Source organism: Pangasianodon hypophthalmus, chromosome 9, assembly GCF_027358585.1.
Source record: "Pangasianodon hypophthalmus isolate fPanHyp1 chromosome 9, fPanHyp1.pri, whole genome shotgun sequence".
Taxonomy (NCBI): domain Eukaryota; kingdom Metazoa; phylum Chordata; class Actinopteri; order Siluriformes; family Pangasiidae; genus Pangasianodon; species Pangasianodon hypophthalmus.
The window spans coordinates 20,765,710-20,789,827 of NC_069718.1; the positions used below are offsets into that span (position 1 = coordinate 20,765,710).

General features: G+C 39.2%; 1 protein-coding gene across 1 annotated transcript in view; it reads right to left on the reverse strand.

Annotated features, from left to right (window-relative positions):
* Positions 1-24,118, reverse strand: part of pdzrn4 (PDZ domain containing ring finger 4) — a 52,333-nt gene that overhangs the window by 11,850 nt on the left and 16,365 nt on the right. The window contains exons 2-4 of the mRNA XM_026918723.3: positions 12,118-12,371; positions 9,744-9,846; positions 2,169-2,267 (exon numbers count right to left, since the gene is read on the reverse strand). Of these exons, the coding sequence (XP_026774524.1) occupies positions 2,169-2,267; positions 9,744-9,846; positions 12,118-12,371 (456 nt within the window). The remainder of the gene's footprint in view (positions 1-2,168; positions 2,268-9,743; positions 9,847-12,117; positions 12,372-24,118) is intronic.

Sequence of the window (24,118 nt, forward strand, 5' to 3'; positions counted from 1 at the left end):
GTTTGCCAATATTTCTGGGGACAAAAATGAATTGGTTGAATTAATCATGAATAAAAACAGCTTTTGTTTTCCTCATTATCTACAATCTGGGACAGCCAGTCTTTGTCTCATCTGTTCATAAGACTCCAAAGTCTTTCCTAGGCTCTGTAACCTGGTCAGTGAGTTTTATCAGTGGCTTTCATCTCGGGCGGTGTTGAGAGTTAAGTGCATGTAGTCATGAGTTAATACAAAATTTGTGCATATTGGTATTCATTATAAACTCTGTTTTACTGTAGAACAGAAAACAAAGAGAAGAAGCAAAGCACTGGATGTTATAAAGACAAATTTAGTTGTTTACAGTGAGAATCTTGAGGATCATTTGTGGCAATATTACACTGAAATGTGTCTCGCATTGCATTTTTGGCATTGTTTGGGTTTGGTCACAGGCCCAGCTATATTGCGTATACTTTTCTGCTCAAACAATCAGTGTTTGCTCAATCCGCAGCACCGCAGATTCACACAATGTGTGGTTAAGGATTTGCACATCAGCTCCTCTGTGAGACAGCTCACACAGCTCTACACAAGAAAAACCTGGCAAGTCATGAACTGCATGCAAGTCATTTCAATAATCTAAACGGGCCACCCAGAAAATCATGCCTAGCACGCTTTCAGTTTGAATACGGAAAACTTTTCCTGCAGATTTGCTGCCATATCTTTTGAACTTTACAGCCCCTCTGAGGTCACACTGGTGTGCTCTCCTTTTTTTTTTTTACAAGATTTGCTACACCTATCTGCCCACATCCTAGACTGTTTTCTTGATATGGATGATTGGATATTTTGGAAGGATGGTATTCTGTACAACCAATTCTAGAAACTGAACTGCTTAAGACAATAAATATTACTTTAAATGGTTTGCATAGTTTTGTATAAATTCATTGGTTCCAGTTGAAACCATTACAGTAGTTACTAAGTATTCCTGCTATAACCATGACAACATTACACAAATAAACTTAACGTTTCGACAAGTTGAATAACATTACATACACTGTAAAGAAATGACTGTACATTTGCAGTAATTTACTGGCAGCAGGGTTGCCAATAAAGAAGTGTAAAAAAAAAATTACAATAAACAACTGTAAACATATTGCATTGAGCTGGTAATGGTGGCTCAGTGGTTAAGGCTTTGAGTTGCAGAAGGTCATGTGTTCAAATCCCGGCATTGTCAAGACCATTAACCTTCAGTTGTAAGTTGCTTTTAACACATTGATCAAATGATCAAATGTACTGTCTTATTTTGTACTATGGAAGAGATTACAGGACTTTACTGTAAACATGTTTAAGGTTGTTTATTTTTGCCTATTGCCAGTAAATTACTGTAAAGTTTACAGCCTATTTTTTTTACAGAGTACAGTATCATTCATATTATTATATTACTGTGCCGTGAAATCTGGGGCACATTTAGAATAAATAAAACATTATCCGGTCATATCTAAGCACTTAGTGGAGCATCAAACTCAGATATGACTTTTAATTAAGACATATTTGCAAAGGGGGCTTTCTCTCATTTACATGCTACACAAATGACTCTCAGAATAGGAATAATAATCAAAGGCATATTTTTCTTTGTCAACATCACAGCAATCCTCAAAGAGTGAAAAAAAAACATACTCTCTTGCTGTGATATGCATCAGATTTCATAAATATTTAATGAACGGCATTATTAGCAGGAGTTAAAAAATAGCAGAACTGTGTTTGGGCATTTGTTTTGTTTTTGTGTAAAGATGTGCAATCAGTCACAGTAGAAAGCTGCAGAAATACTGCATTGCTAACTGCACACCCATATATAATATATAATATGTCTGTGTTAAGCCCCAAACTACTATTAACCCCTTAAACTCTCAGGAGCTGACAGGATTACATTCCTCAATACATAACTTTCATATAAATGTCAGTGTAGTTACTGAATAATTCATAGTTACTGAAGAATATGCTTTAAGATTAACAACTTAATAACAAGACGAGACCCTTAAGGGGTTAATCCTGAATCACATAATCTGCTGTTAGCTAAGAGGGGCAGAGTTTGTTCATTTAATGCCTATTGTTTATGCCTATTGATAGCATTGCATTGTGTTTTGGGCATGAGAAAAATTTAAATAATTGAATTTGGAGAAGAAGACGAAGCAGCTCACCTCTGACACATATATGGCAACGTCCTCCTCATCATCTGTCCTGTAGCAGAGAGTCAGGCCGAGCTTCTCCTGACTGTTCAGGCGGCATAGCTCCACCTCCTATATAGTGAAAACAATCATTGGACATTATCCCAAGTGTCATTACACTTCCTTAAATATTTGATATAATCTTTACGTCAATAACTATTAGAAACAATAATACGGTAATGCAACCTACTAAAATTATATATCCATGTGTAAACCATTTACAAGGTTTTCTTCTTCAGTGATAGCATGTAAGAGTGTTTGCAGGTCTTCTAAGCACACTGGTGCATTATGTATGCAGTTTGGCTTCCAATTTTAATAATTACTGATTACTTTGTAAATAAACTGCTGTTATGCTATTAAGCGTTTATTTATTCGGTTGATAATTGCTGTGCAGATGAAAAATTCATTGGCTGCTCCACAGTGGAAATAGTAAGAGTGAGCTCAGTTAAAATCAGAGCATCACTAGCAATAACTGGCAACTTCACCTGGGGACATTTCAAATTTGAGTGACAGGCAGGTGAAACTGTAATCAATTTCACAATTTTTACAGTTTGACCTTGTAATGTGTAATCATGCATTGGAGCGAATGCTCTTTGCAAAATCCAAGGCATCTTAACAGAATAAATTGTAGCAATGTCAGAAACCATTAGTTAAACTCAGATCATTACCTCATTACCTCATCTCATTTAAAATGTGTATTAATCATAGTATATGCACCTTGCCACGTCACCATGTCAAACGTACGTTCACGTCAACAACTGCACAAAGTTTTATCAGTAATCTCCCAGATTTATCAACCATGATTGGATCACCGTCTGATCCCGAACAACTTGACCAGGCAACTGAATGTTTAGAATCAACGTTCTGCAACTCGCTAGATAAGGTAGCTCCACTTAAAAGAAAAATAATTAGGGAGAAAAAGCTAGCACCCTGGTATAGCGATCACACACGAACTTTAAAACAGACCACTCGAAAACTAGAACGTAAATGGCGTCAAACTAACTTGGTAGTATTTCAAATAGCATGGAAGGAGAGCCTATTGAGCTATAAGAAAGCTCTTAGTGCTGCTAGATCAATGTATCTCTCCACCCTAATTGAAGATAACAGAAATAATCCTAGATTCTTATTTAATACTGTAGCAAAATTAACTAGGAATAAGACCACAATAGAAACACGCACACAATCATTATATAGCAGCGATGACTTCATGAATTTTTTCAATGGTAAAATTGAAAATATCAGGCTAGAAATTCAGACTATTAATTTAAAACCGGACAGTTCTATAACTAACCCTGTAGATGATAATATGATAATATTAGATAAACAACTACAACGCTTTAGTCCCCTTGAAGAGACTGAACTAATTTCACTAATTTCATCATCAAAATCATCAACCTGTATGCTAGATCCTTTACCTACTTGTTTCCTCAAACAGATAATTCCTGAAACAATCAAACCTCTTTTAAAGATAATCAATTCTTCCCTTAGCATTGGCTATGTACCTAAATCTTTTAAATTAGCAGTTATCAAGCCCCTGATTAAAAAACCTGACCTCAATCCCTGTCAACTGTCCAACTACAGGCCAATATCAAACCTCCCCTTTATTTCCAAGGTCCTTGAAAAGGTTGTAGCACAGCAGCTATGCTCATACTTACATAGGAATAACATTCATGAAATGTATCAGTCAGGATTTAGGCCTCATCATAGCACAGAGACAGCACTGGTAAAAGTTGTAAATGACTTACTACTGGCCTCTGATCAGGGTTGTGTCTCCTTGCTGGTGCTGCTTGACCTTAGTGCAGCTTTTGATACCATTGATCATGCTATTCTCCTCAATAGACTAGAAAATGTAGTAGGCATTAAGGGAACAGCCCTTTCCTGGCTCAGGTCTTATTTGACTGATCGTTATCAGTTTGTAAACGTAAATGGTGACTTCTCTTCTCATGCTAAGGTAAAGTTTGGTGTTCCGCAAGGCTCTGTTTTAGGCCCACTGCTCTTTTCTTTATATATGCTACCTCTGGGCAAAATTATTCGTAAGCATGGTATTAGCTTCCACTGTTACGCTGATGACACACAGTTGTATGTTTCAGCAAAGCCAGATGACAGACACCAGCTTAATAAAGTTGAGGAATGTGTAAAAGACATTAGAAACTGGATGCTTATTAACTTTCTCTTACTTAATTCTGACAAGACAGAAGTACTTGTACTAGGACCACATGCAGCTAGAAGTAAGCTTTCTGATTACATAATAACTCTGGATGACCTTTCCGTTTCATCATGTGCAGCAGTAAAAGACCTTGGTGTGATTATCGACTCTAGTCTTTCTTTTGAAGCTCATGTAGATAATATAACTAGGATTGCTTTCTTTCATCTCAGAAATATTGCTAAAATAAGAAATATATTGTCGCTACACGATGCAGAAAAATTAGTTCATGCTTTTGTTACCTCTAGGTTGGATTATTGTAATGCCTTACTGTCTGGATGTTCCAGTAGATGCATAAACAAGCTCCAGTTAGTCCAGAATGCAGCAGCGAGAGTCCTTACTAGAACCAGAAGATATGACCACATCACCCCTATCTTATCCACACTGCATTGGCTCCCAATCAAATTTCGTATTGATTATAAAATACTACTATTGACCTATAAAGCACTAAATGGTCTCGCGCCACAGTACCTGAGCGAACTTTTGGTCTTTTATGATCCGTCACGCCTACTCAGATCAAAAGATGCAGGCTATTTGTTGGTACCTCGAATAATGCGGGCTACAGCTGGGGGTAGAGCTTTCTCATACAAAGCCCCACAGTTATGGAACAGCCTTCCACTTAGTGTTCGGGGCTCAGACACAGTCTCAGTGTTTAAGTCTAGGCTGAAAACATATTTGTTTAGTCAAGCCTTTTGTGAATAGTTTTCTTAGGTACAGGGGCAGGTCTGGAGGGTTTCACAGGCATAGAGTGTTGTGGTGAAATGGGATGTTTGGATGCTGTCGCCCCCCCACTCTCACACGTTCACTCAGGTTTGTCGACGGTGGAGTGGCTGGCTGCCTTATGTCCCAGGGTGCCCTCATGTCTGTGTTAGCTTCTGGCTCTCCCTTTCAGTTATGCTGTCATAGCTAGTCTTGCCGGAGTCCCTGCTTGCACTCTGCATGCAAAGTACATCGTGCTTAACCATTAGAGGACAAAAGCTCACCTAACAATCTCTTCCTTTCTCTCCATCTCTCTCTCTCCCTCACTCTCTGTCGAGCTACACATGCTACTTCTGAGATGCCAATGATGCCAGTGATCCTGACCCCTTCTGCTCCTCCTCGCTGCCTGACCCATCCTGATGCCCTACTTCTGGTTGGAGTTCTCATCGGTTGAGTTCGCTCGCTGCTGCTGGGGGTGGCCCCATATGGACTGCCTGAAGAACTGTTTGGATTGCTGGGGATGGTGCCACCTGGGGGCTGTGGAGATGGCTTGGGGATCACATATGGGGAGCTGTACTGTAATGGCTTGGGACTGCGATTGCTGTAGTGGCTTTGGGGCTGCAGTTGCCACGAGCAGCTTCGTACTCAGGACTCCATCAGTGGACAGTGGATAGATTTTAACCAGCCGGACCTCTTGCAAATACTGCGATGAATTTATTGGTTGCACAATTGCACTATTTGTCCATATAGTACACAATAGAAGGGATTTATTTATAATTGCACTATCCGTTGCACCCAGATGAGGATGGGTTCCCTTTTGAGCCTGGTTCCTCTCAAGGTTTCTTCCTCATATCATCTCGGGGAGTTTTTCCTTGCCACCGTCGCCACTGGCTTGCTCATTAGGGATAAATTCACAGTGATAAATTTAAATATTTACAATATATTTTTGTGAATCCATTTATTTCTGTAAAGCTGCTTTGTGACAATGTCCATTGTTAAAAGCGCTATACAAATAAAATTGAATTGAATTGAATTGAATTAAACCACTGAGTGAAGGCTTTCGCCTCATTCCTTGGGCCCAATGTGTTCATGTTTCATGCTAGATTATGTTTTTACCACTGCGCTCCTTATACGACCTTGACTTCTGCATTGTGTATTTGATTTTGCCCAGTAAAGCTCCAGCACATACACAGGACCTGAGAGAGGTTTGAGGATCTATGTACTGGAGCTTTACTGGGCAAAATCAAACACACATTCCAGAAGTCAAGGTCGTATAAGGAGCGCAGTGGTAAAAACACAATCTCACATGAAACATGAACACAATGGGCCCAAGGAATGAGGCAAAAACATTCACTCAATATAAGGCTCAGAACTTACACACACTCAAGGGTGTGGTACGACTTCGCAATAACTGTTAATTTGAGATTGCTCCAAATAAACAGGAAGTTCTTGGGAAGTAATTCACTATTTCAGGAAGTGTAATATCGCGGGCTGATGTGACAGGAGTAGCTATTTATAATAATGTTTATACAGGGAAAAAGGCCAGACGCATACTTATAGCACATGAGCTGTCTGACTGATCCAACATAACCAACCAACTAAAGATTGCATGTCTGTTTCCAGTATTATTAGAGTATTATTACTGCATTCTTGATACTACTATATACTGCTCAGATACTGTCAGTATGATATTGTACATATCCACTATGTATTTAAATATCAACTCGAAAACATGAAAAAAAAAGATTAGTAGGAATTCAAATTTACATAAATGAGTGAGAAGGATTAATGGATTTCAAACAAACAGTAGATGTGCTAAGACCTGGTTGTGCAACCTGATCCTAGAGCTTGGCTTGTGCAAATTTTCAATTTGCAAGCAAGTTGCTGTGCCATATGGACTGTTGACTGGGGGACGTCTGGTGAAGTAAGAATTTCACTGTGCAGAAACTGTATTTGGTACAGGCTCCCTACTGCAAGTATATTCCAAGCAAAGCAAAGAGCCAAGTAAAGCTAGCAGAGTGAGCCCTCTGCTGCATGTACTGCCAGAGGTCACTTACACGTCCTCCTCCTTCTCTCCCTGTATTCATCAAACAGTGGTAGTCTGTCACAAACCCACCAGTCCAGGGGTCTGCACAGCTAATTACCCCCCAGAGCAGTAGGCCAAAAAGGAAGGCAACTATATTGTCAGGCTTTACGTCTCATTTTTTTGATGCACTCCAGCAGACATGTTCTCAGATCTTTAATTGAACACTTCTCCAAGTGCCAGGCTACTGAAGGGAGTAAGGGGATGCAAATAATTCTATCAAAACCTATAAGAGACACTATGTAGTCATAAAAATGATACACTGGGAGGTTTTCTATTTTGTTTGATGAGTTTTACTCTATCACCTAAAGCAGTCAGTCATCATACTTTTGTCCTTCAATAATTAAAAAAAAATCTTTAGAATATACAATAGATGCCACAGCACTGTGTTTAGTATAATAAGTCCAACAACACTGGCATGAGATAAAAAACAAACAATAATTACAGACTAATTAGTGATATTGTTGAATAAGACAATGATTCTCTATTAAACTGGATTACAGATAAGTCACAAAACATTCCGTTAAATAAAAGCCAGTGTATTTTAGGTACTGAGAGAAAACACAAGGCGTAAACAGCATTGGCAGCCACGCTATCAGCTGCAAACACCTGCAGTTCAGCCCTTAAAAGGAAATTCCTCATACAATGTGTTTCCTTCTCCAGGGGTCGCAGTGTAATACATGTATTGTATTATTCCCTCAGTGGCTCAAATCTGAAAGCATCATCTGATCTCCTTTACAAAGTCCCTATGCAGAACATTCTTACTCCTGCTGCGTCCTGCTCCCTATGATTTCATTTTCTAGATGATTCCAAGGGCCAGGAAAGCAAAGAAACAGAGAAGATGTGAGGATTTGACGACTGATGGTAAATGAATGTGTGTGTTGGAGAGATTAGATGAGGTGACTGCCCACTGTCAAATTACACAGGATGCTGTCAGAACAAGTGTGTATTTCCAGGGTGGTAATGTACAGAAAAGGTGAGGGATGGGGGAAAGTAAGAGGAAGAGAAGAATACTTCATCTTCTTTATCAGGACACTGAAGGGCCTGGAAATGGAAAATTTCACGCTTTATTTCAAATGGCACACACAGCAAATTTTAAGTGACTGTGTTAAACCTTTTTTTAACTTATAACAATGATGGCATAGACTGTAAAACTTCAAAAACTAGGTTGTAAGACTCAAATCCCTCACACAATAAACATTTTTTGCCTCCACACTGATTTTCTTGAAATACGCTACTTTAAGTGGACTGCTCTCTCTCTCTCTCTCTCTCTCTCTCTGTGCAAATATTCCTATTGATACATTAAATGGAGATACAGAAATGGAGGTTTTTATAGCATAAAATACAGTAAAAGGAGGCTGCGCAATGTAATAGGATTAGTTAATAGAAATGAGCTGTGTAGATCAGCACATAATTTATTTACCCTGCCTTAATGAAAGCAGCAGGAGACACGATGCTAGATGCATAAATCTTTGAGGAAAAGCAGGAGCTCACGCTTGGAGGGGAAAAGCATTCAAACAAATTCAAAAGAAATAACGACATCAAGGTTCTGATCATATATCACTCAAAGCTCGGAAACAGACCGTCTCCTCTCAAATAGGCTATGGAAATGAAGAAATCTTGAAGCTAGTGCCTTTTTTTTGACAGGCCATGATAAAAATATGTTTATCATGTATGCTGGGTGAAATGTAAATTGCTGATATTGTCTGTCAAACCTCAATATAATCAGTGATATGATTGATTCTATAATGTAACACAAAATGAGGAACATTATGATCGTGAATGGCATGATGCTTGCTATTCTTTTTATATCGTTTGTGGCCAGATATTGCAGTGAATATAAAGTGTAGCACCTACATGGGACCTTAAGCAATTTTTGCTTACCCAGTTCAAAGTAAAACTCCAGGGCTGAATAAACACCTACACTGTTGAATTAGTTCTTACAGGGTTCATTTGTATCCAGCTAGACTTTTATAAACAAAGTAGGGCCTTAATCAACACTGAGCATTTCGCTGTGTAGCCTGCAGCCAACCTGTTGAGCCACAGCCTCCTTGGCATGTTCATTCAGTCTGGTTGCAACCATTTGATCACCATATCTTTAATGCAGGAGCACTTCTATTGCAATAAACCAATTGCAAAAGCAAAAAAAAAAAAATCAGGAAGGAATCCAGACTGTCATTGTGCCTGCGATATGCCTGAATATGGAACTAAATTATATTATCTGGATATTTGGAAAACCAGACTGGTTAGTACAGGAAGACTATGACTTAAAAAGCCAGATTATTATTATTATTATTTTTAAAAATGCAACAATGGTGTCAGCATCCAAGGGCAACAGCATGCTTTAACCCCCACCGTTTATATACCACGCTGTGATCATAGGTCACAGGTCATGACTGTGACCCATCATCTGTCAGGAGAGACCCATGGGGACAACCATGGGGAGTCTATTACCAGCAGGTCTGCTCTTATGCCTAGGAAAGGTCTATTATAGGCAGTCATGCTGGGTGGATATCAAGTGTGAATAATAAAAGTGACAGGAGGAAACAGGATGATGTCCTACCTCATACTCTAACTCATCAGTCCTCTCAGCCTCAGCTGGCATGTTGGAGAGGTACTCACTCCCTTCGTAGTACTCCTGGCCCATGGTGTGAAGGGAGTGACAGCTGGGGGGAAAAAGAAGAGTGTGTGTAAGGCAGTGAGAAAAGGTAACAGTGTGAATAGACAATAAATGAGTAAGGAAGAAAACAGGCGTTGAGAAAATGACACTGCAGAAGAGAAGAAGTGAGAGGAGTCATAAAGCTCTTAGAGCAGCAGTAGGGTAGAAAGATAGTGCTTGTGGGAGATGTGGAGAGATGTGCTGAGACAAAGCAGGTAAGATGAAGAGAGGTGAGGGTAACTGTATGTTATATGTACATTGTGACTGACTCACTTGCTGATTCACTCACTTGCTAAACCACTCACTGATTCAGTCATTGATTCACTCATTCACTCACTGAGTTGCTCAGTGACTCACTCACTGATTCAATTATTTACATACTCAGTAATTTACTCACTGACTCATTGACTCACTGACTCACTCATTCACTGATTCATTTACTGACTCACTCCCTGATTCACTCCCTCACTTCCTCTGTGACTCACTAATTAATTCACTGACTCATTCGCACAATGACTTGCTCACTGACTAACTAATTTTCATACTCAGTGATTTACCCATTCACTCATTGAATCACTGACTCACTCACTTATTCACTGATTCACTCACTGACTGAATCACTGTTTCACTCCCTCACTACCTCTTTGACTCACTGACCCACTCACTGAATAACTCACTGATTCATTCACTCACTGATTCATTCACTGACCCACTCATTGTCCCACAACCTCAATCACTGACCCACTGACCCACTGACTCACTCTCTCATATACAGTCCTTGTACTCTCCTCTCTGACAGAAATTTCAAGTGAACAGAGTATCACCATACATTAATCAGTGATGATGTCATGAGTGGGGGGTTGAGGAGATGTGAGATATTCTCTCTAATTAATCATTATAGACCCTTCAGTTCATAATGATACCATCACTTTCTGGCCTCCATGTCCTTGGGAAGACCATGCCAACCACCTCTCTCCCATAATGCACAAGATTTATTTCAGACATCTAGAGGAAAACGTACCTTTCCTTAATGTGTACTATGTGTACCCTAATATACATAACTCTTTTTCTGTGGCTCAGAATTTTAGATGCTATAAAAATATAGCAAACCTATATGAGCTGAACTTATCACAGTATACCTCCATGTGATAAATGATATAAATATCACAATGGTTTGTTTATTTTTTGTATCTGCCAAGTGCCATGCTGCAATATGTGAACACAGCACAAATCACTACTCTGTCTGAGGCACTTGATGGCAGATGAGGAGCCAACAGGAGTGTTAGTTTTATGGGGCAGCTTGATTACATTGGGACTCTGCTGTAGGCTATAGGAATAGATTTGGACTTAATTTTGGCAACTATGGTTTCCTATTTTATAGGCCCATTTGCTTTTAGTTACTGTATGCACTTTTTGCTACTCAATAGGAATATACTAATAATTGGTATTCTAAGAAAATATGACAAACTAATTATAAAAAAAAAAAAATAAAAAAAATTTCAAAAGCTTCTCATCATTAGAAATAAGTTTTGACATTGACAAAGGGATTTTTTTAAAACTTTATTGTAAAAGTGTCCTTCTTTTGGTTGTACAAGTGCTAGATGTGTGTGAAACTAAGTCCTCAGAGTTCGTTTGGGTGTCATTTGAGTATTAATGAAGCTTGTCATCAGATTCTGCCGCCATTGTCTAATGAGACAAAAAATTCATTTGAGAAGTCCAAATCAAAGTACTCAACACAAATGGGACTTCAAAATGAAACATGACGCTTATATGAGTGACAAATTTTAGACAATTAATTATTCAAGTGCCATTGTGTGGTAATAATTACCTCCTTTACACACAGTCTTTGTATGTGTGAGAGAGCTGGTCTCAGATAACTCCACAGCATTGTGGAAACAAACAGCTCCACATACACGGCTCACCATGGCTGTGTCTCAGGGGAGGAAACCCAGATATTCTTTATGCTAAACTACATCTTGTTCACATTTCACAATTCCTCAGAGAGGAACTTGAGAACAAGCCAAAGTAAATTAAGAAAGAAAAAGAAACAAGTGCTCTATCTTCCTTTGCAGTTTTCTAGAAAACCCCATGATGCATTTAAAATTCATTAGGATTTCAGGGTCTTTAATTTAGGAGCATGTAGCCTGAAGAGACTTTGTAACAAACTTCGAGGGTATAGAAATTAAGAAGCTTATCCAGGCTTGATAAACAGCTTGTAAATCCCTGGTTGTTTCGGAGGGTGTTTCAGTAATGAGTACTCCATCTTAGCACTTCTTACCTGTCTGAGAGCAGGAAAGGGCAAATGTCTGGCACAGGTGGGCTGCTAGGCTGGAGTTTCGCGAGAGCCATGATGTGCTCGAAGGTGATGTCTGTCTGCGTGCATACATCCACCAGCTGGACATCCTGAGATGACCCTTGACCCAGAGGCAGCGGTTGCCGCCGGAGCACCTGGACCACAATGGGGTCTTTGGCAGTGCGGAAGGCCTGCACTGCCTCCTCATGGCTGGCTCTCGATAAGTCCTTCCCATTTACCTGGAGGAGAAATGGCATCCCATCATATATTATACATCGCAATTAAGCACTCTTAAACTCATATAGGTCTGTAAATAATTCTTAATAGAATAAAGCCATTTTGTGATTCAGAACCTGTGCTAAAGAACTAATACACATTCTAGAAGTTCCTGTCCAAACTGTGACTGTATTAAGTGTCTAACACCTATAGAGAAATATCAGATTCATGGACTCTGGAAATAACTTTAAATGCCACTGCAGGTATTTTCATATTCTTTCCAGAGTATTCTACGGAATCAGTAAGAATAAATCATATTAAATTGTGGATTCAGAGAATCTTTAAGTCCCAGATAGAGCTGCATCCTATATAGTATCTGAAAGTTTTTACTGTCAGAAAAAGGTCCCTTTTCCTACAGGAAACATCTACAAAATGGTATTCATGACTACTATATTATTACATATTTCACCAAAAACCCATACACAAAAGAACATACTCTACAAACCTACTGAACAGCATTCTGAACAAGTGGAAGACACACACAATTTGTCTAAAACATACTACACCTTAAATTATAGAGCATATTGGTTTAGCCATGTAGCCCTTTCTACCCAAATTTAAGCTTTAATCTCTTACTAACTTAATACATACAGTTAATATAAGGTATTATCTACGAACCTCTCAATTTTGCCTGATATAGTTCCTAAATGGACAAAGAGAGATGACTATTCATGCCTGAAGTGAATGGTGCGTGATGGTAGCCGAAGGCTAGTGGTTATGTATGCGAATAGCAAGCTGCTTTATGTTCTGTTCCCTTGGGGGCCAGTCTGGCGTTGGTTAATATGGGGGGTGGGGGGGAGGGGGTTAGTGAATTCTGCTTTCACCACAGAATATTATTATAAGTAATGAAAAACATCAATCTTTCTCTGAATCATGCACAGTTACAAAACAGGTGTGGCCTAATAAAAGAAAGACTGCTTCATAATTTATATTAAAGCTCCGCTACATCTGAACATTTAGCAGTGCAATCAAGTGGATCGAATTTGACAACATGTCGAAACTCGAGAAAGTGCACAAAATATCCAAGTGGAAGAAAAACTTCAACAAATGAATAACACTCTGTGTATAAAGCATCAAAATTAACAAAGGGGTTTTACATTTAGTAAAAGGGCTTACTTATTGCCTGCAGTCTCAACACTTTCACCACAACGTTTTTAACGTTGTGCATAATACAAGTTTGATACTGATTAGCTACTGAAACATCCATCCCTGCAGCGAAATGAATAATAAAGCAATTACATGCTTCCCAGGATGCTATAAATGACAAATTAATCAAAAAAACAAATGCAGTATGTGTTTCTGAAAAGGAGGAGAACACAAACAGGATCTCTACATCATTTAAAAATCTGCAGCATGACCTCCTTCTGTGGTCAGTCTCAGTGAGAAGCTGTGAGGTCGGTGCCTCTGTTTACTCACTTTGTTGAATATCTTTGCTCTGCACATGGCATATATATGGAGAAAGGCTGTGGTTCATTTAGCTCAGTAATTGGGAGCTGGAGAGAGAACAATATGGATGAAATACTCCCGTGAATAGGCTTTGAAAAACAAGATAAGGATCTGCACCTCGAATATGGTCAACCCAGCACAATTTCCCCCCTCGTTGCTTTACACTGCATTTCCCCCAACATTTTCCCATTAGGATTTTCACAAAGAAAAGACAGTTTGAGAGAGGCATACAAACAGACAGAGAGAGAAAGAGAGAGAATGAGAGAGATAAAGAGAGAGAAAAGAGAGAGAGAGAGAAGGATATGTGCATATACATAAAACAAGTGTAAATGCCTGCAGAAATACTACATCTGCTGGTTTTAAAAGCACATTTATAATAGTCTGTAATGAATATGGACTATATTTCCATATTCAAATAATGGCTATATTATACAATGTAATAATTCTATGTGTAATGATACACACTTCATAATTCCCCTGGTTCTCTGTTATGTGATCTCCCCAGCCACAACAGCTGACTCTGTGAGATGACTGACATGCCCTGAGACCCCACAAGAGTAATTTCTCACATCTTTACCAGCGAGAAATGTTCTCAATAACACTCTCTCTAAAGATGCTTCTCCTCTCAGTCGAGTGACCTTTGTGTAAAGCAGTGTTGCATTAATCGGCTAGGCGATAAAGTAGGTCAAAACTCCAGAGGGACGTTCACGACAAACATGAGGAGAGAGGGGGAAAAAAGGAATCAACACAATCAGAGATACAGAGGCAGTCATCTCACTTGGCTCACTACTTTCCTCTTCCATTTCCACACTGATTTACTCTTTGAACCTGCTTCTACATGTTTTTTTTTTTTTGCTAGTCAGCATTCGAAGCCTATTGTTGTGGTTCGATATGGAGCGCCTCTGTTACGGCCCGGCACACGATTCCTGAAGCAGCGAGATTCCAGACAAAGAAGCTGCACTAGATAAATGAGCATGCCTATAGCTTATGGCAGGCTGGGAGGAAAATGAACAAATTGTAAGTGCTAGAAGTGCCTTTCCCAGCTCCTAGCCTGATAACAGATGTGGCCTTGCTAAAGGAAAAGAAACCATTTTAAAAAGAAAAACAAAACAAGTTTGTTGTTTAGTGTTTATATCTGCTGCAGATGGACTGATTAATCCCCATTTGAGGGATGGAATATGAATAATTCTAGACATTATGGGCATGTACCAGGCCATGCTGTTAGCATTCTGCTACCTTTCAGTGAATTAGAACTAACAATGTCATTCTAATGCCACACAGATGTTCAAGGTAACTCACAAGGACAATGCATGCAGAGAGTGTAATGCAAATACGGGCAGAATATATCATCTAAAGCGCTCTCACTTTATATTAAGTGTTTTTAATATCAGTGTAGTTGCACATAAACTGGTAACATACAATGTAACTACAATGTAAATGATGTATTGACTGTTTCAGATGGATTACAGAAGTACATGTTATATAAATTCATGTGTATCAACTTCAATGTAAAATGCATCTTGACAGGTGTAACAGAGATTAGGGTGTCATGTTAATGCCGGAAATGTTGAACTCCAGTTCACACAATGCCTCGCGGCATAAAAACAAGGCCGCCACGGACTACACCTCCAAACACACACGCTCCATGTCACCTGATTATCAACTGTTTGCACCTGGACTCAATCACACATGCTCGCACAGCACGCACTCACACACATTAATACCCAGTCACAAACAGACCCACAATGCAAAGTATCATCCCATGTTTCACTGCCAACATACCAATCCTTGTTGTTTCCGCGCATGACATTCTGGTTCTTGATCTTGTTTGTCCCTTTTGCCTGTTTTCTGACCAAGTTCCTATGTATCGTTTTGGATATGTTTGCCTGCTGTTTTTTAATAAAGCGTTTACCTGTAACTACAGCCGTCTCTGCCGCTTGACACGGGGAGAATGGCCAGACTACTGTGAGCTGACAGGAAAGCTGTAGTAACTCAAATAATCATTCTTTACACCTGTGGTGATCAGAAAAGCATCTCAGAAAGCACAACACGTCAATCCTTGAGGCAGATGGGCAACAACAGAAGAAGGCCACATTGCGTTCCACTCCTTTTAGCCAAGAACAGGAGTGTGAGGCTAAACCTGGACAGGTGAACATTGGAAAGTATAGTATATAGAACTCTATAATAAACTGTATAGAGAACTGATACATCTTCTACTTGGATTTTCTGCATTTGTGGCTCACTAGATGGTCTCACATGCACATCCCAAAGATTTGCTCTCAGTGGTAATCTCACCAGGATACTGTAAACTTGTACATAGGAACTACCTCTATAATCAAAAAAACCTGGTGCTCATACTACATCCTTTCAATACATTTATTACTGTGTGGCTTTATAGTGTACAGGTATAGAACAGTAAAGATTTATAATCCGTCTATCAGGTGTCACCCAGAAGAGAATGGGTTTCCTTTTAGGTTTGGTTCCTCTGGTTCCTGATGTTGTTTCAGGAAGTTTTTCCTTGCCACATTCTCCTTTGGCTTGCTCATCAGGGAATTAAGTCTACATCCGGACTTCTGTAATGCTGCTTCGTGACAGTGTCTATTATTAAACGTGCTATACAACTAAAACTGAATTGAATTGAATTGGATTAGAGACCTTTACAGCGATTAGCAGCTTAACTGGATGAGACATGCCCTTAGAAGAAAACAACAGACTCAAGAGTATGCAGTAGGACATGAAAGCATGAAAGGCAGCCTGGTTGTAGGGTCAATTTTTAGACAATCACTTAAAATTATAGGGATCACATTTTGGTCCCATTTTAACCCCTTAAATTCCTAGGAAGTTCCTCACTCCTGTAACTACACAGCTTTCCTATTACTTTCAGTGTACTGAATAATTCTTAGTAGTTACAGAGTAATAAGTTTTAAGAGGAATAACCTATTAATAACTCAGGAGTTTAAGAGGTTAATTTGATTCCTAATTATTCCTAATTATGGATCTTATTATTTATTTACAGAGAACACTGTGTTAGAGCCTATATATGATCAGTGCTTTGCAGGAAACCTTTTGACCCTATTATGACCTTTTGTAAATTTATATCCATTTAGGTATACAGGAAATCTGCCGTGTCCCTGTATGGATCACAACAAGCCATCTGACCAACGCTTCCAAGAATAATTTTGATCAAATTCAACCACATTTTCCTCCTCCAGCAAAGTTGTTTTTCATCAGTGTTTCCAGCAGGAGGCTGATTATATGGCTCTTCCACAGATGCTTATGGGTTCTCAATGCTGCCCTTGAGAAACTTCTTAGCATAATCATTAAACTTGACATAATTAGCATCACACACATGTTGAATACCTTCAAAATCTAAAGTTAAATGAAACTGACTGGTGCTTTTGTGCAGAACAACAGTGGACAATGTAATGGAAAAGCTTTGGGCTGGACACTGTTGCATGTGGTAATGTTTGTACACAGAGAAACAGCAGCTGTGGTTGGGAGAAAACTGTTTTTATACCTAATCGAATAGCACCTCCTATTCACGTTCAGAAAGTCACTCAAAACAAGCTAGTGTCAATACAAGAGTAAGCACAGGTCTCTTGACACGTATACACAATCAAAAATATCTCATGAAATCTCTTTTCTCTTTCAAAAGCATCTCCGTACCTTTCCTGATTCACCACTCTATTTCTGTACAAAAGGCATGCTGAATAGAAAATATTTTACAATGACTTTCTGTAGTGCTTTTGTAGTAAAGCATTCGTGCCCTGTGGATGGGGGAGGATGCAGACTCAGAAGATTTTTCTATATTTTCCTACTAGGAGTATTTTCTACCTCAAGCTCTGGGTTGAAATGTATGTTTTGATAAGAGCTTGTATGTGGATTTGAAGCCATTTGTCAGCCTAAGCAGCTCATAATGTAGAAAAATGGTCCCAAATTTTCATCTTGAACAAATCCAATAATACAGATATGAGTTCTTTCAAGGATAATATGCTTATAACTGACATTCTATATATTTTCATTGCAATTTGTACTTTCTGCCCATGCACATTTACTGTATTACTGTTTACTGTAATTACCAAAATCCCACTATCCAGTGTTGCTCTGGCGGCTATCAAGATTTCTCCCTCATGTTGCCTCAATCCACTTTCACTTCTGGATAGCTAATTAGGGATCTAAATATGGATCTGAATTTCTGTAAAGCTACTTTGCGACAATGTCTATTAAAACCGAATTTAAAAGAAATGAAACTGAATTAGATACTACATGCTTGACACAAACCAATACTCAATGTTCGACACGAATAAAGAGCGAGTACTAGACGGTAAGTACCAGCAAACGTGTATAGTGTGTAGGTCAGTAGCACTTCAGATCAATTACACTTCTGTTTACTAGGCGTCTCTGAATATGACACCTCGACCAAAGCCACAGGGGAGAGGCTGAGTAATACGACCACACTGTGTCTTCAGATCGAAGTGGACTCACTCTGGTTTAGTCGTTTTACAGCATCACAGAAGCACAGAAACCACACTGATACAGCCAGGGGCTGAAGCACACAAATCAACATAGACAAGTGTTCTGAGATGGAGAAGCGGGTGAATTAAAACACAATGCAAGAGTTCAATATGGCATTGCATTCTCTTCCATAGATTTCTGATGAATCACCAATTATCTTTGTTTTCACTATGAACAAAGGAACAATAGATGTTGGATATGAGGGGGAGGGGCGTGGCCAGGAGCCCACTCTGGGCACTACGCTCAAGTCGCTCATACTCGTTTTCACAGACAGTCCCATTTGCTGAATACCTCTCAAGTGACCAGCAGTGCTCCACTGACTCACCCCTTTGTGTCCCAGGAATCAAATTACATTTTCATAAATAAAATCCAGTGTTGATGTCAGAGGCACAGGGCCGCTTAAACTAAGGATTGATATTAAATAGAAAAAAAAAGTAATTCCCCAGTGCTAAGGAGAGCAATAGTTCCAACTAGCCGCTACTGGGCCTCCGTTCAAGCGGGCTAAATGTCTCATTTCAATAATAAGTGTCAGACTAAAATACGATGAGCGGGGTAGTACAGTAAAGATGTTATGAGTACATAAATCACGCAGGGGGGGAGACAGAGCGGCCGCTTTAGAGAGTCCCAGCACACGCCGTGCTGCTCCAGTGACACGGAACTGCGAAATAAAAACTGTGAGAAGACCGCAAGGGAAATCTGAGTGGCCCCCTGCATCACAACATCAAGCAGCTGAACATCTCGCCTTTCACCCCACAGCAGCATATAACACAAGCACAGCACAGCCGCTAGCTATTTTATACATTAATAGAGCCTGTTCAACTGTACACCCAGATACATTAAAAGAATTTGCCCAATTTTCTTGCTTAGGTACTTCTCCTTCTGAGCAGCCTGTGCATTTCATTTATGTTCCGTTAGGATGGTTTGAGTTTGGTTAGCTACAGATGGATGTGAAACAGTGAATCAGTGGGAAAAGTTCACATCTTCATCAGCTGATCAGGGTAAAGGAAATGGATTTTGCAATATGGGGTGAAGTTCTCAGTTTGTGGCAGCTAGAAATAAAATATGAGTGAAAAAATGATGAGGACAAGCAACAACCTACCTGTTAAATTTATTCAAATTTTCTTTCCCCTGGCCTAATTTTTAGGACCTCTAGATCAGGCGGTGGTGTGTATATGTCTTGGGGTGAGGCTTTAAAGGAAGCATTTTAGGATTGCTAATTTAGATTTAGAGTGTCAACACAGCCAACTTTTGCCAAAATGTCTGACACGTACACACATGACAAATGCCCAAAAGTCATTAATTTACAAGTGAACTGGTGATATACAGCAGGGATAAACAAATCAGTAGCCAGGGGCACCCAGAACAAGCAGATTTTGTGTGGACTGTTAGGTTTTATTCATAGTTGCCTGTTGGAAAAGTAGATTTAACAATCTGAAATGGAAAAACAATTCCTTATTGATTTTGCACCTGGATGCTGTAACAATAGCGCAATTCTGATTTCATCAGAAAATCTATTGCAATTTGTGAAAAAAAAAAAGGTTTTTATTTGGTGGATTAATTATCATGTACAGATAAAAAGGAACTTTTTAGAATCAGATACATGCAGCTATAAGGAAACACTGATAAAAATGAGCAAATTAAAGTTCAGCACAAAGCTGTTGTATAATTCTCTTGCAATAGGTAACAGTCAGTTGAACATATCAAGAGAAAATAAAGACAATAACCAGATTCGAATATCTTTTACTTGTGATGTGAGGACAGAACGCAGCAGCTTATAGCTGAAACATTCGCCTATGACTTGGTGATATGGTGAAACACGATGTGCTTCATTTGTTAGAAAATGATAATAACAAGAAATGGCACATTGACCGTCAGACAATGCCAAATGCGTGGAGAGAGCAATGCTCAAAAAATCTGAGCTGAATTGAACTTCAATGCAAATTAGTAGTAAAGCAATGTGGTGACTGGGATTGGCATCTGGTAGTACAGTTCTTGTTTCTCTCGCTGTGATACGTTATCTTTTTTTTCCCTACATTCTCGTTGCTCTTGAGCCAGTTTGAGAGACCTGATCTGCTGCTACAGACTTGAATGTTCGAATAGTAATGACATTTTCAATCTACTATTTAGGTGCATGAAACACTTAAGTCCATCAAGTAGGTGGCAGAAACCACGAGGTGTTCTCGGCTCATTCTGGCGCTAGTAGAAGGTGGTGCACTGCACGGATTTTTTTTCACTGACTGGCTCAGGAGCTGTGAGTAGGAATGAACATATAGAAATATGTTGTTCTTCGCAGTTGGAGGAAAAAACTGTACCATTATACCACTTGCAACTAATTTGCATGAAGTTAAGCTTCAAGAGTCACTAACAATTGCTGTACCTCTTGTTGCCTTTTGAGAATTTCTATTTTTAGTGGAATGATATCTGATTTGTGGGTTGTTTTGCATATATTCTGTAGCTAGCTTGTTAGGATATTGTCATCTGGGTGGTTATTACAGTAGTCTGGTGCTACAAGTAAGACCATAGCAGCCCACTAATGACCAGCATAGAGTGATTTTAGCAATGTGAAAAAAACGTAGCTAGTGTGTGTGCAGCTTTAGGCTTCCAGATCCAGACCCCTGACGGTCATAACTATGCATCCTATTAGCTTCACTGTAGTTAAAAACAATTCATAATACCATTTGAATTCTTTCATTCATTCACCTTTATCCTGGGAACACTGTGCATGAGGTGGGACTACACCCTAGATGGAATACCAGTCCATCGCAGAGCACCATCTGCACACACATTCACACCTAGGGACAATTTCGATTTGCAGACCCACCTGTTTGCATGTTTTTGTGAGGTGGGAAGAAACCAGAGAACCCACAGGAAACCCACGTGGACGCATGAAGGACATGTGAAACACACTGACAGTAAACTAATCGAACCAGGGACCCTGAAGCCGTGACCCAGAAACACTACCTTCTTCACAACCCCTTACTAACTGAATGAAACAAATAGTAAATTAGTGTTTCTTTTTCTTTAAAGCTGTGTAATGGGGTTTAATTGATTATAACTATAATTAAAAAAAAGTTACAATTTAAAGCCCATTGATGGTCACAAAGTGAATGCCTTTATTGAGATGCATGAGACCACCTTCGACTGCACAGGAGTTTATTCAAACCAGGCTTTAATGTCTATGGTGTGAATATAGTCAAATATCATACAAACATGCCTGTGTTTCTTCTTCAAATATTTAAAGAACTGGACTCGCTTCATAAATTACGTAAAATTCTAAGACTGTACACAAAGCCCTCAGGAGGATCTCACATTCAAAAACACAAACTGCAAAGCTTCTCCTTTTTTCTGAAGTAGCTCAGTCTCACTATATCTCAACAAATTATTGTTTGGGCAAAACACATTCAAACTGCGGTGCCCTACAGTATATAATGTGCAACCTCTGTTGAGAGAGAGTGTGCGAGTATGTATGAGAGATGATTTAAAAGCCTCAATGATTCTCTGCACATTCATTTGCACATCCACGACCACAAAGTGCACCGCACAGGAGGCAATTAGCATCATGTGAGCGATATTTACATAGTGTCAGACACAGCCTCACTCACAACAAAGATGCTTCATGTGACTGGCTGTCACTCGCCCGGCTAGTTCTCTTCTCATTACAGCACGAGCATGGGTCACAGGGTGGCCGTCAGAGCGCAGGGCTGTAATGAGCGCACGGAGCACCAAGGGTCAGTCAGAACCCCTGCTGGTGGCCCTTGATGCTTACTCGTAAATAATTGGGAGCTCTGTAATGTGTATGGAGGTGGGCACTGAGAGAATCCTTTAGGCGAAAGGACGGGGAGACAAAAAACAAAGGAGTTGAAAGAAATAGATAGTTGAAAAGGTATGAAAAACTAACTATTTGTTCAACACATGCTGGATGGAGCTGACTGTTAAGGCTCTATTCTGATGCAGGAAGGCATTGTGTCATGTCTGAATTGAATGTTCGCATAGAATGCTTCATACTGAGATACCTCCTGGAAGGTATCTTTTGCTGTCCTAAAGAGCCTTAATAATCTTGTGTGTCAGCCTGCAGGTAAAGTAATGGTGGAAAACACAGTGGAAAGAGGGCGCAATAATGGACAAATAAGTTATTTATAATCATTTTTAAGATTTAATTTCTTGCAAGAAATAATTTCCCCAACAATATTTCATCTAATGAACTTTAGCGTATATGTCAGTAACCTGGCAACATGGTGATGCTGTCTACGAAGCCCATCTCAAACCGTTTTCTTACAGGTACCTTTGTAGATATTAAAGCACTTCCTTGTAAGACACTGATTTATGAGACAGCGTAGACAGCAAGGCATCAAGGAAGCTGCCTTCTGTTTCGGACACAGCCACTGTCATTGTTAAAATGCTGGAAAAGCTGCAGTAGATCAAATGTTATCCAAGCTTCAAAACAAGCGATTACTGAACCGTCCTGCTTCGATTCATGAATCTTTAACGTCACATCCAGTTATTTATAAAACCGTCTTACAGTAGTAATACCCAATTTCCCACCCAAATCAACCAGAATCCATAACTGAAAACTGTTTACTCTGTTTTAACAAATTCAGTGTCTATTAACAGATGTAAAGCAGAATAAATTTGTGGAGATCAAACACGCATACACACTGCGTATGTAAACAGCCTCTCTATATGCTGCCATAAAGTCAGCATTGCTCTGAAAGTGAAGTGAGGTTTGTGCATTCATTATTCATTATTCTTCAGTCTTTGTCTCTGTCTGTCTCCCTCACACAATTTTAAACTCCCTCTAAGATCTTAATTTTGGGGTTGGAGACAGCTGGCATGTGGCAGCAGTTAGACAGAAGTCTGACAGAAAAATAGTTTATTCTTCATCTTTGTCTCTCATCACTTGGGTAAATTAGAGGTTTTAGGCTTAGAGGTTAACAAAGCGCTGTGCCAGGGAGTCTCGCTGAATGTGCCAGTAACACAATGCATATTGTCTACAACTCCTTTTGTCACAATGTATGGAAAAATATGAGGTCCATGAGCCCAGTCAGAAGTGATTTATTTCTCTCTTGTGCTGGATTAAATTATTTGTTAGTTACTGCAACAACTAATACAATTTGATAATAAGGTGGCCAAAGAATTTCATTATCATTTAGTTGGTCTAAGTTACGAAGCACACACTACGTCACTTCATTTAAACTAAAAACATAACTGATGGAAAATGGCGGAGAATGTTGCAACAGAGAAAACTGTATGTCTAAAGTGGGAACTCTATGGGAGCTCTTTACATTACACTCCACTGTCTTATGATATAACTGGTGATTTGATGTGAGAAATAATTTGACTCGGAAACATTCTTTTCTGGCCAACATGAGACACATGAGAGATGTCCTGGAATCTTGTTTATTAACCACTGGGCTGTCCAACTGTATCACACATTTTTGGTCATATTTATCTTTCCTACCCTATTGAAAAGCACTTTTTGTGCTGTTTTGATGAAACTGGTAGTTTTTATGAAAATTGATGGGTTGAAAATGAACCCATGGTCTCAAATGAATGATTAGTCTGTGGGATGAACATTTTGTCACTCATGGCATGATGCCAAACTCATTTACACTGTGTTTCTTTTATTTGGCTTTAGCATATTTTATTCATAATTAATATCCTGAGTTATTAATACATTTATGAGGTCAGGATATTTATTATGCAGTGTTGGACAGTAGCATCAACACAAGTATCGAAGCTATTTGAATCA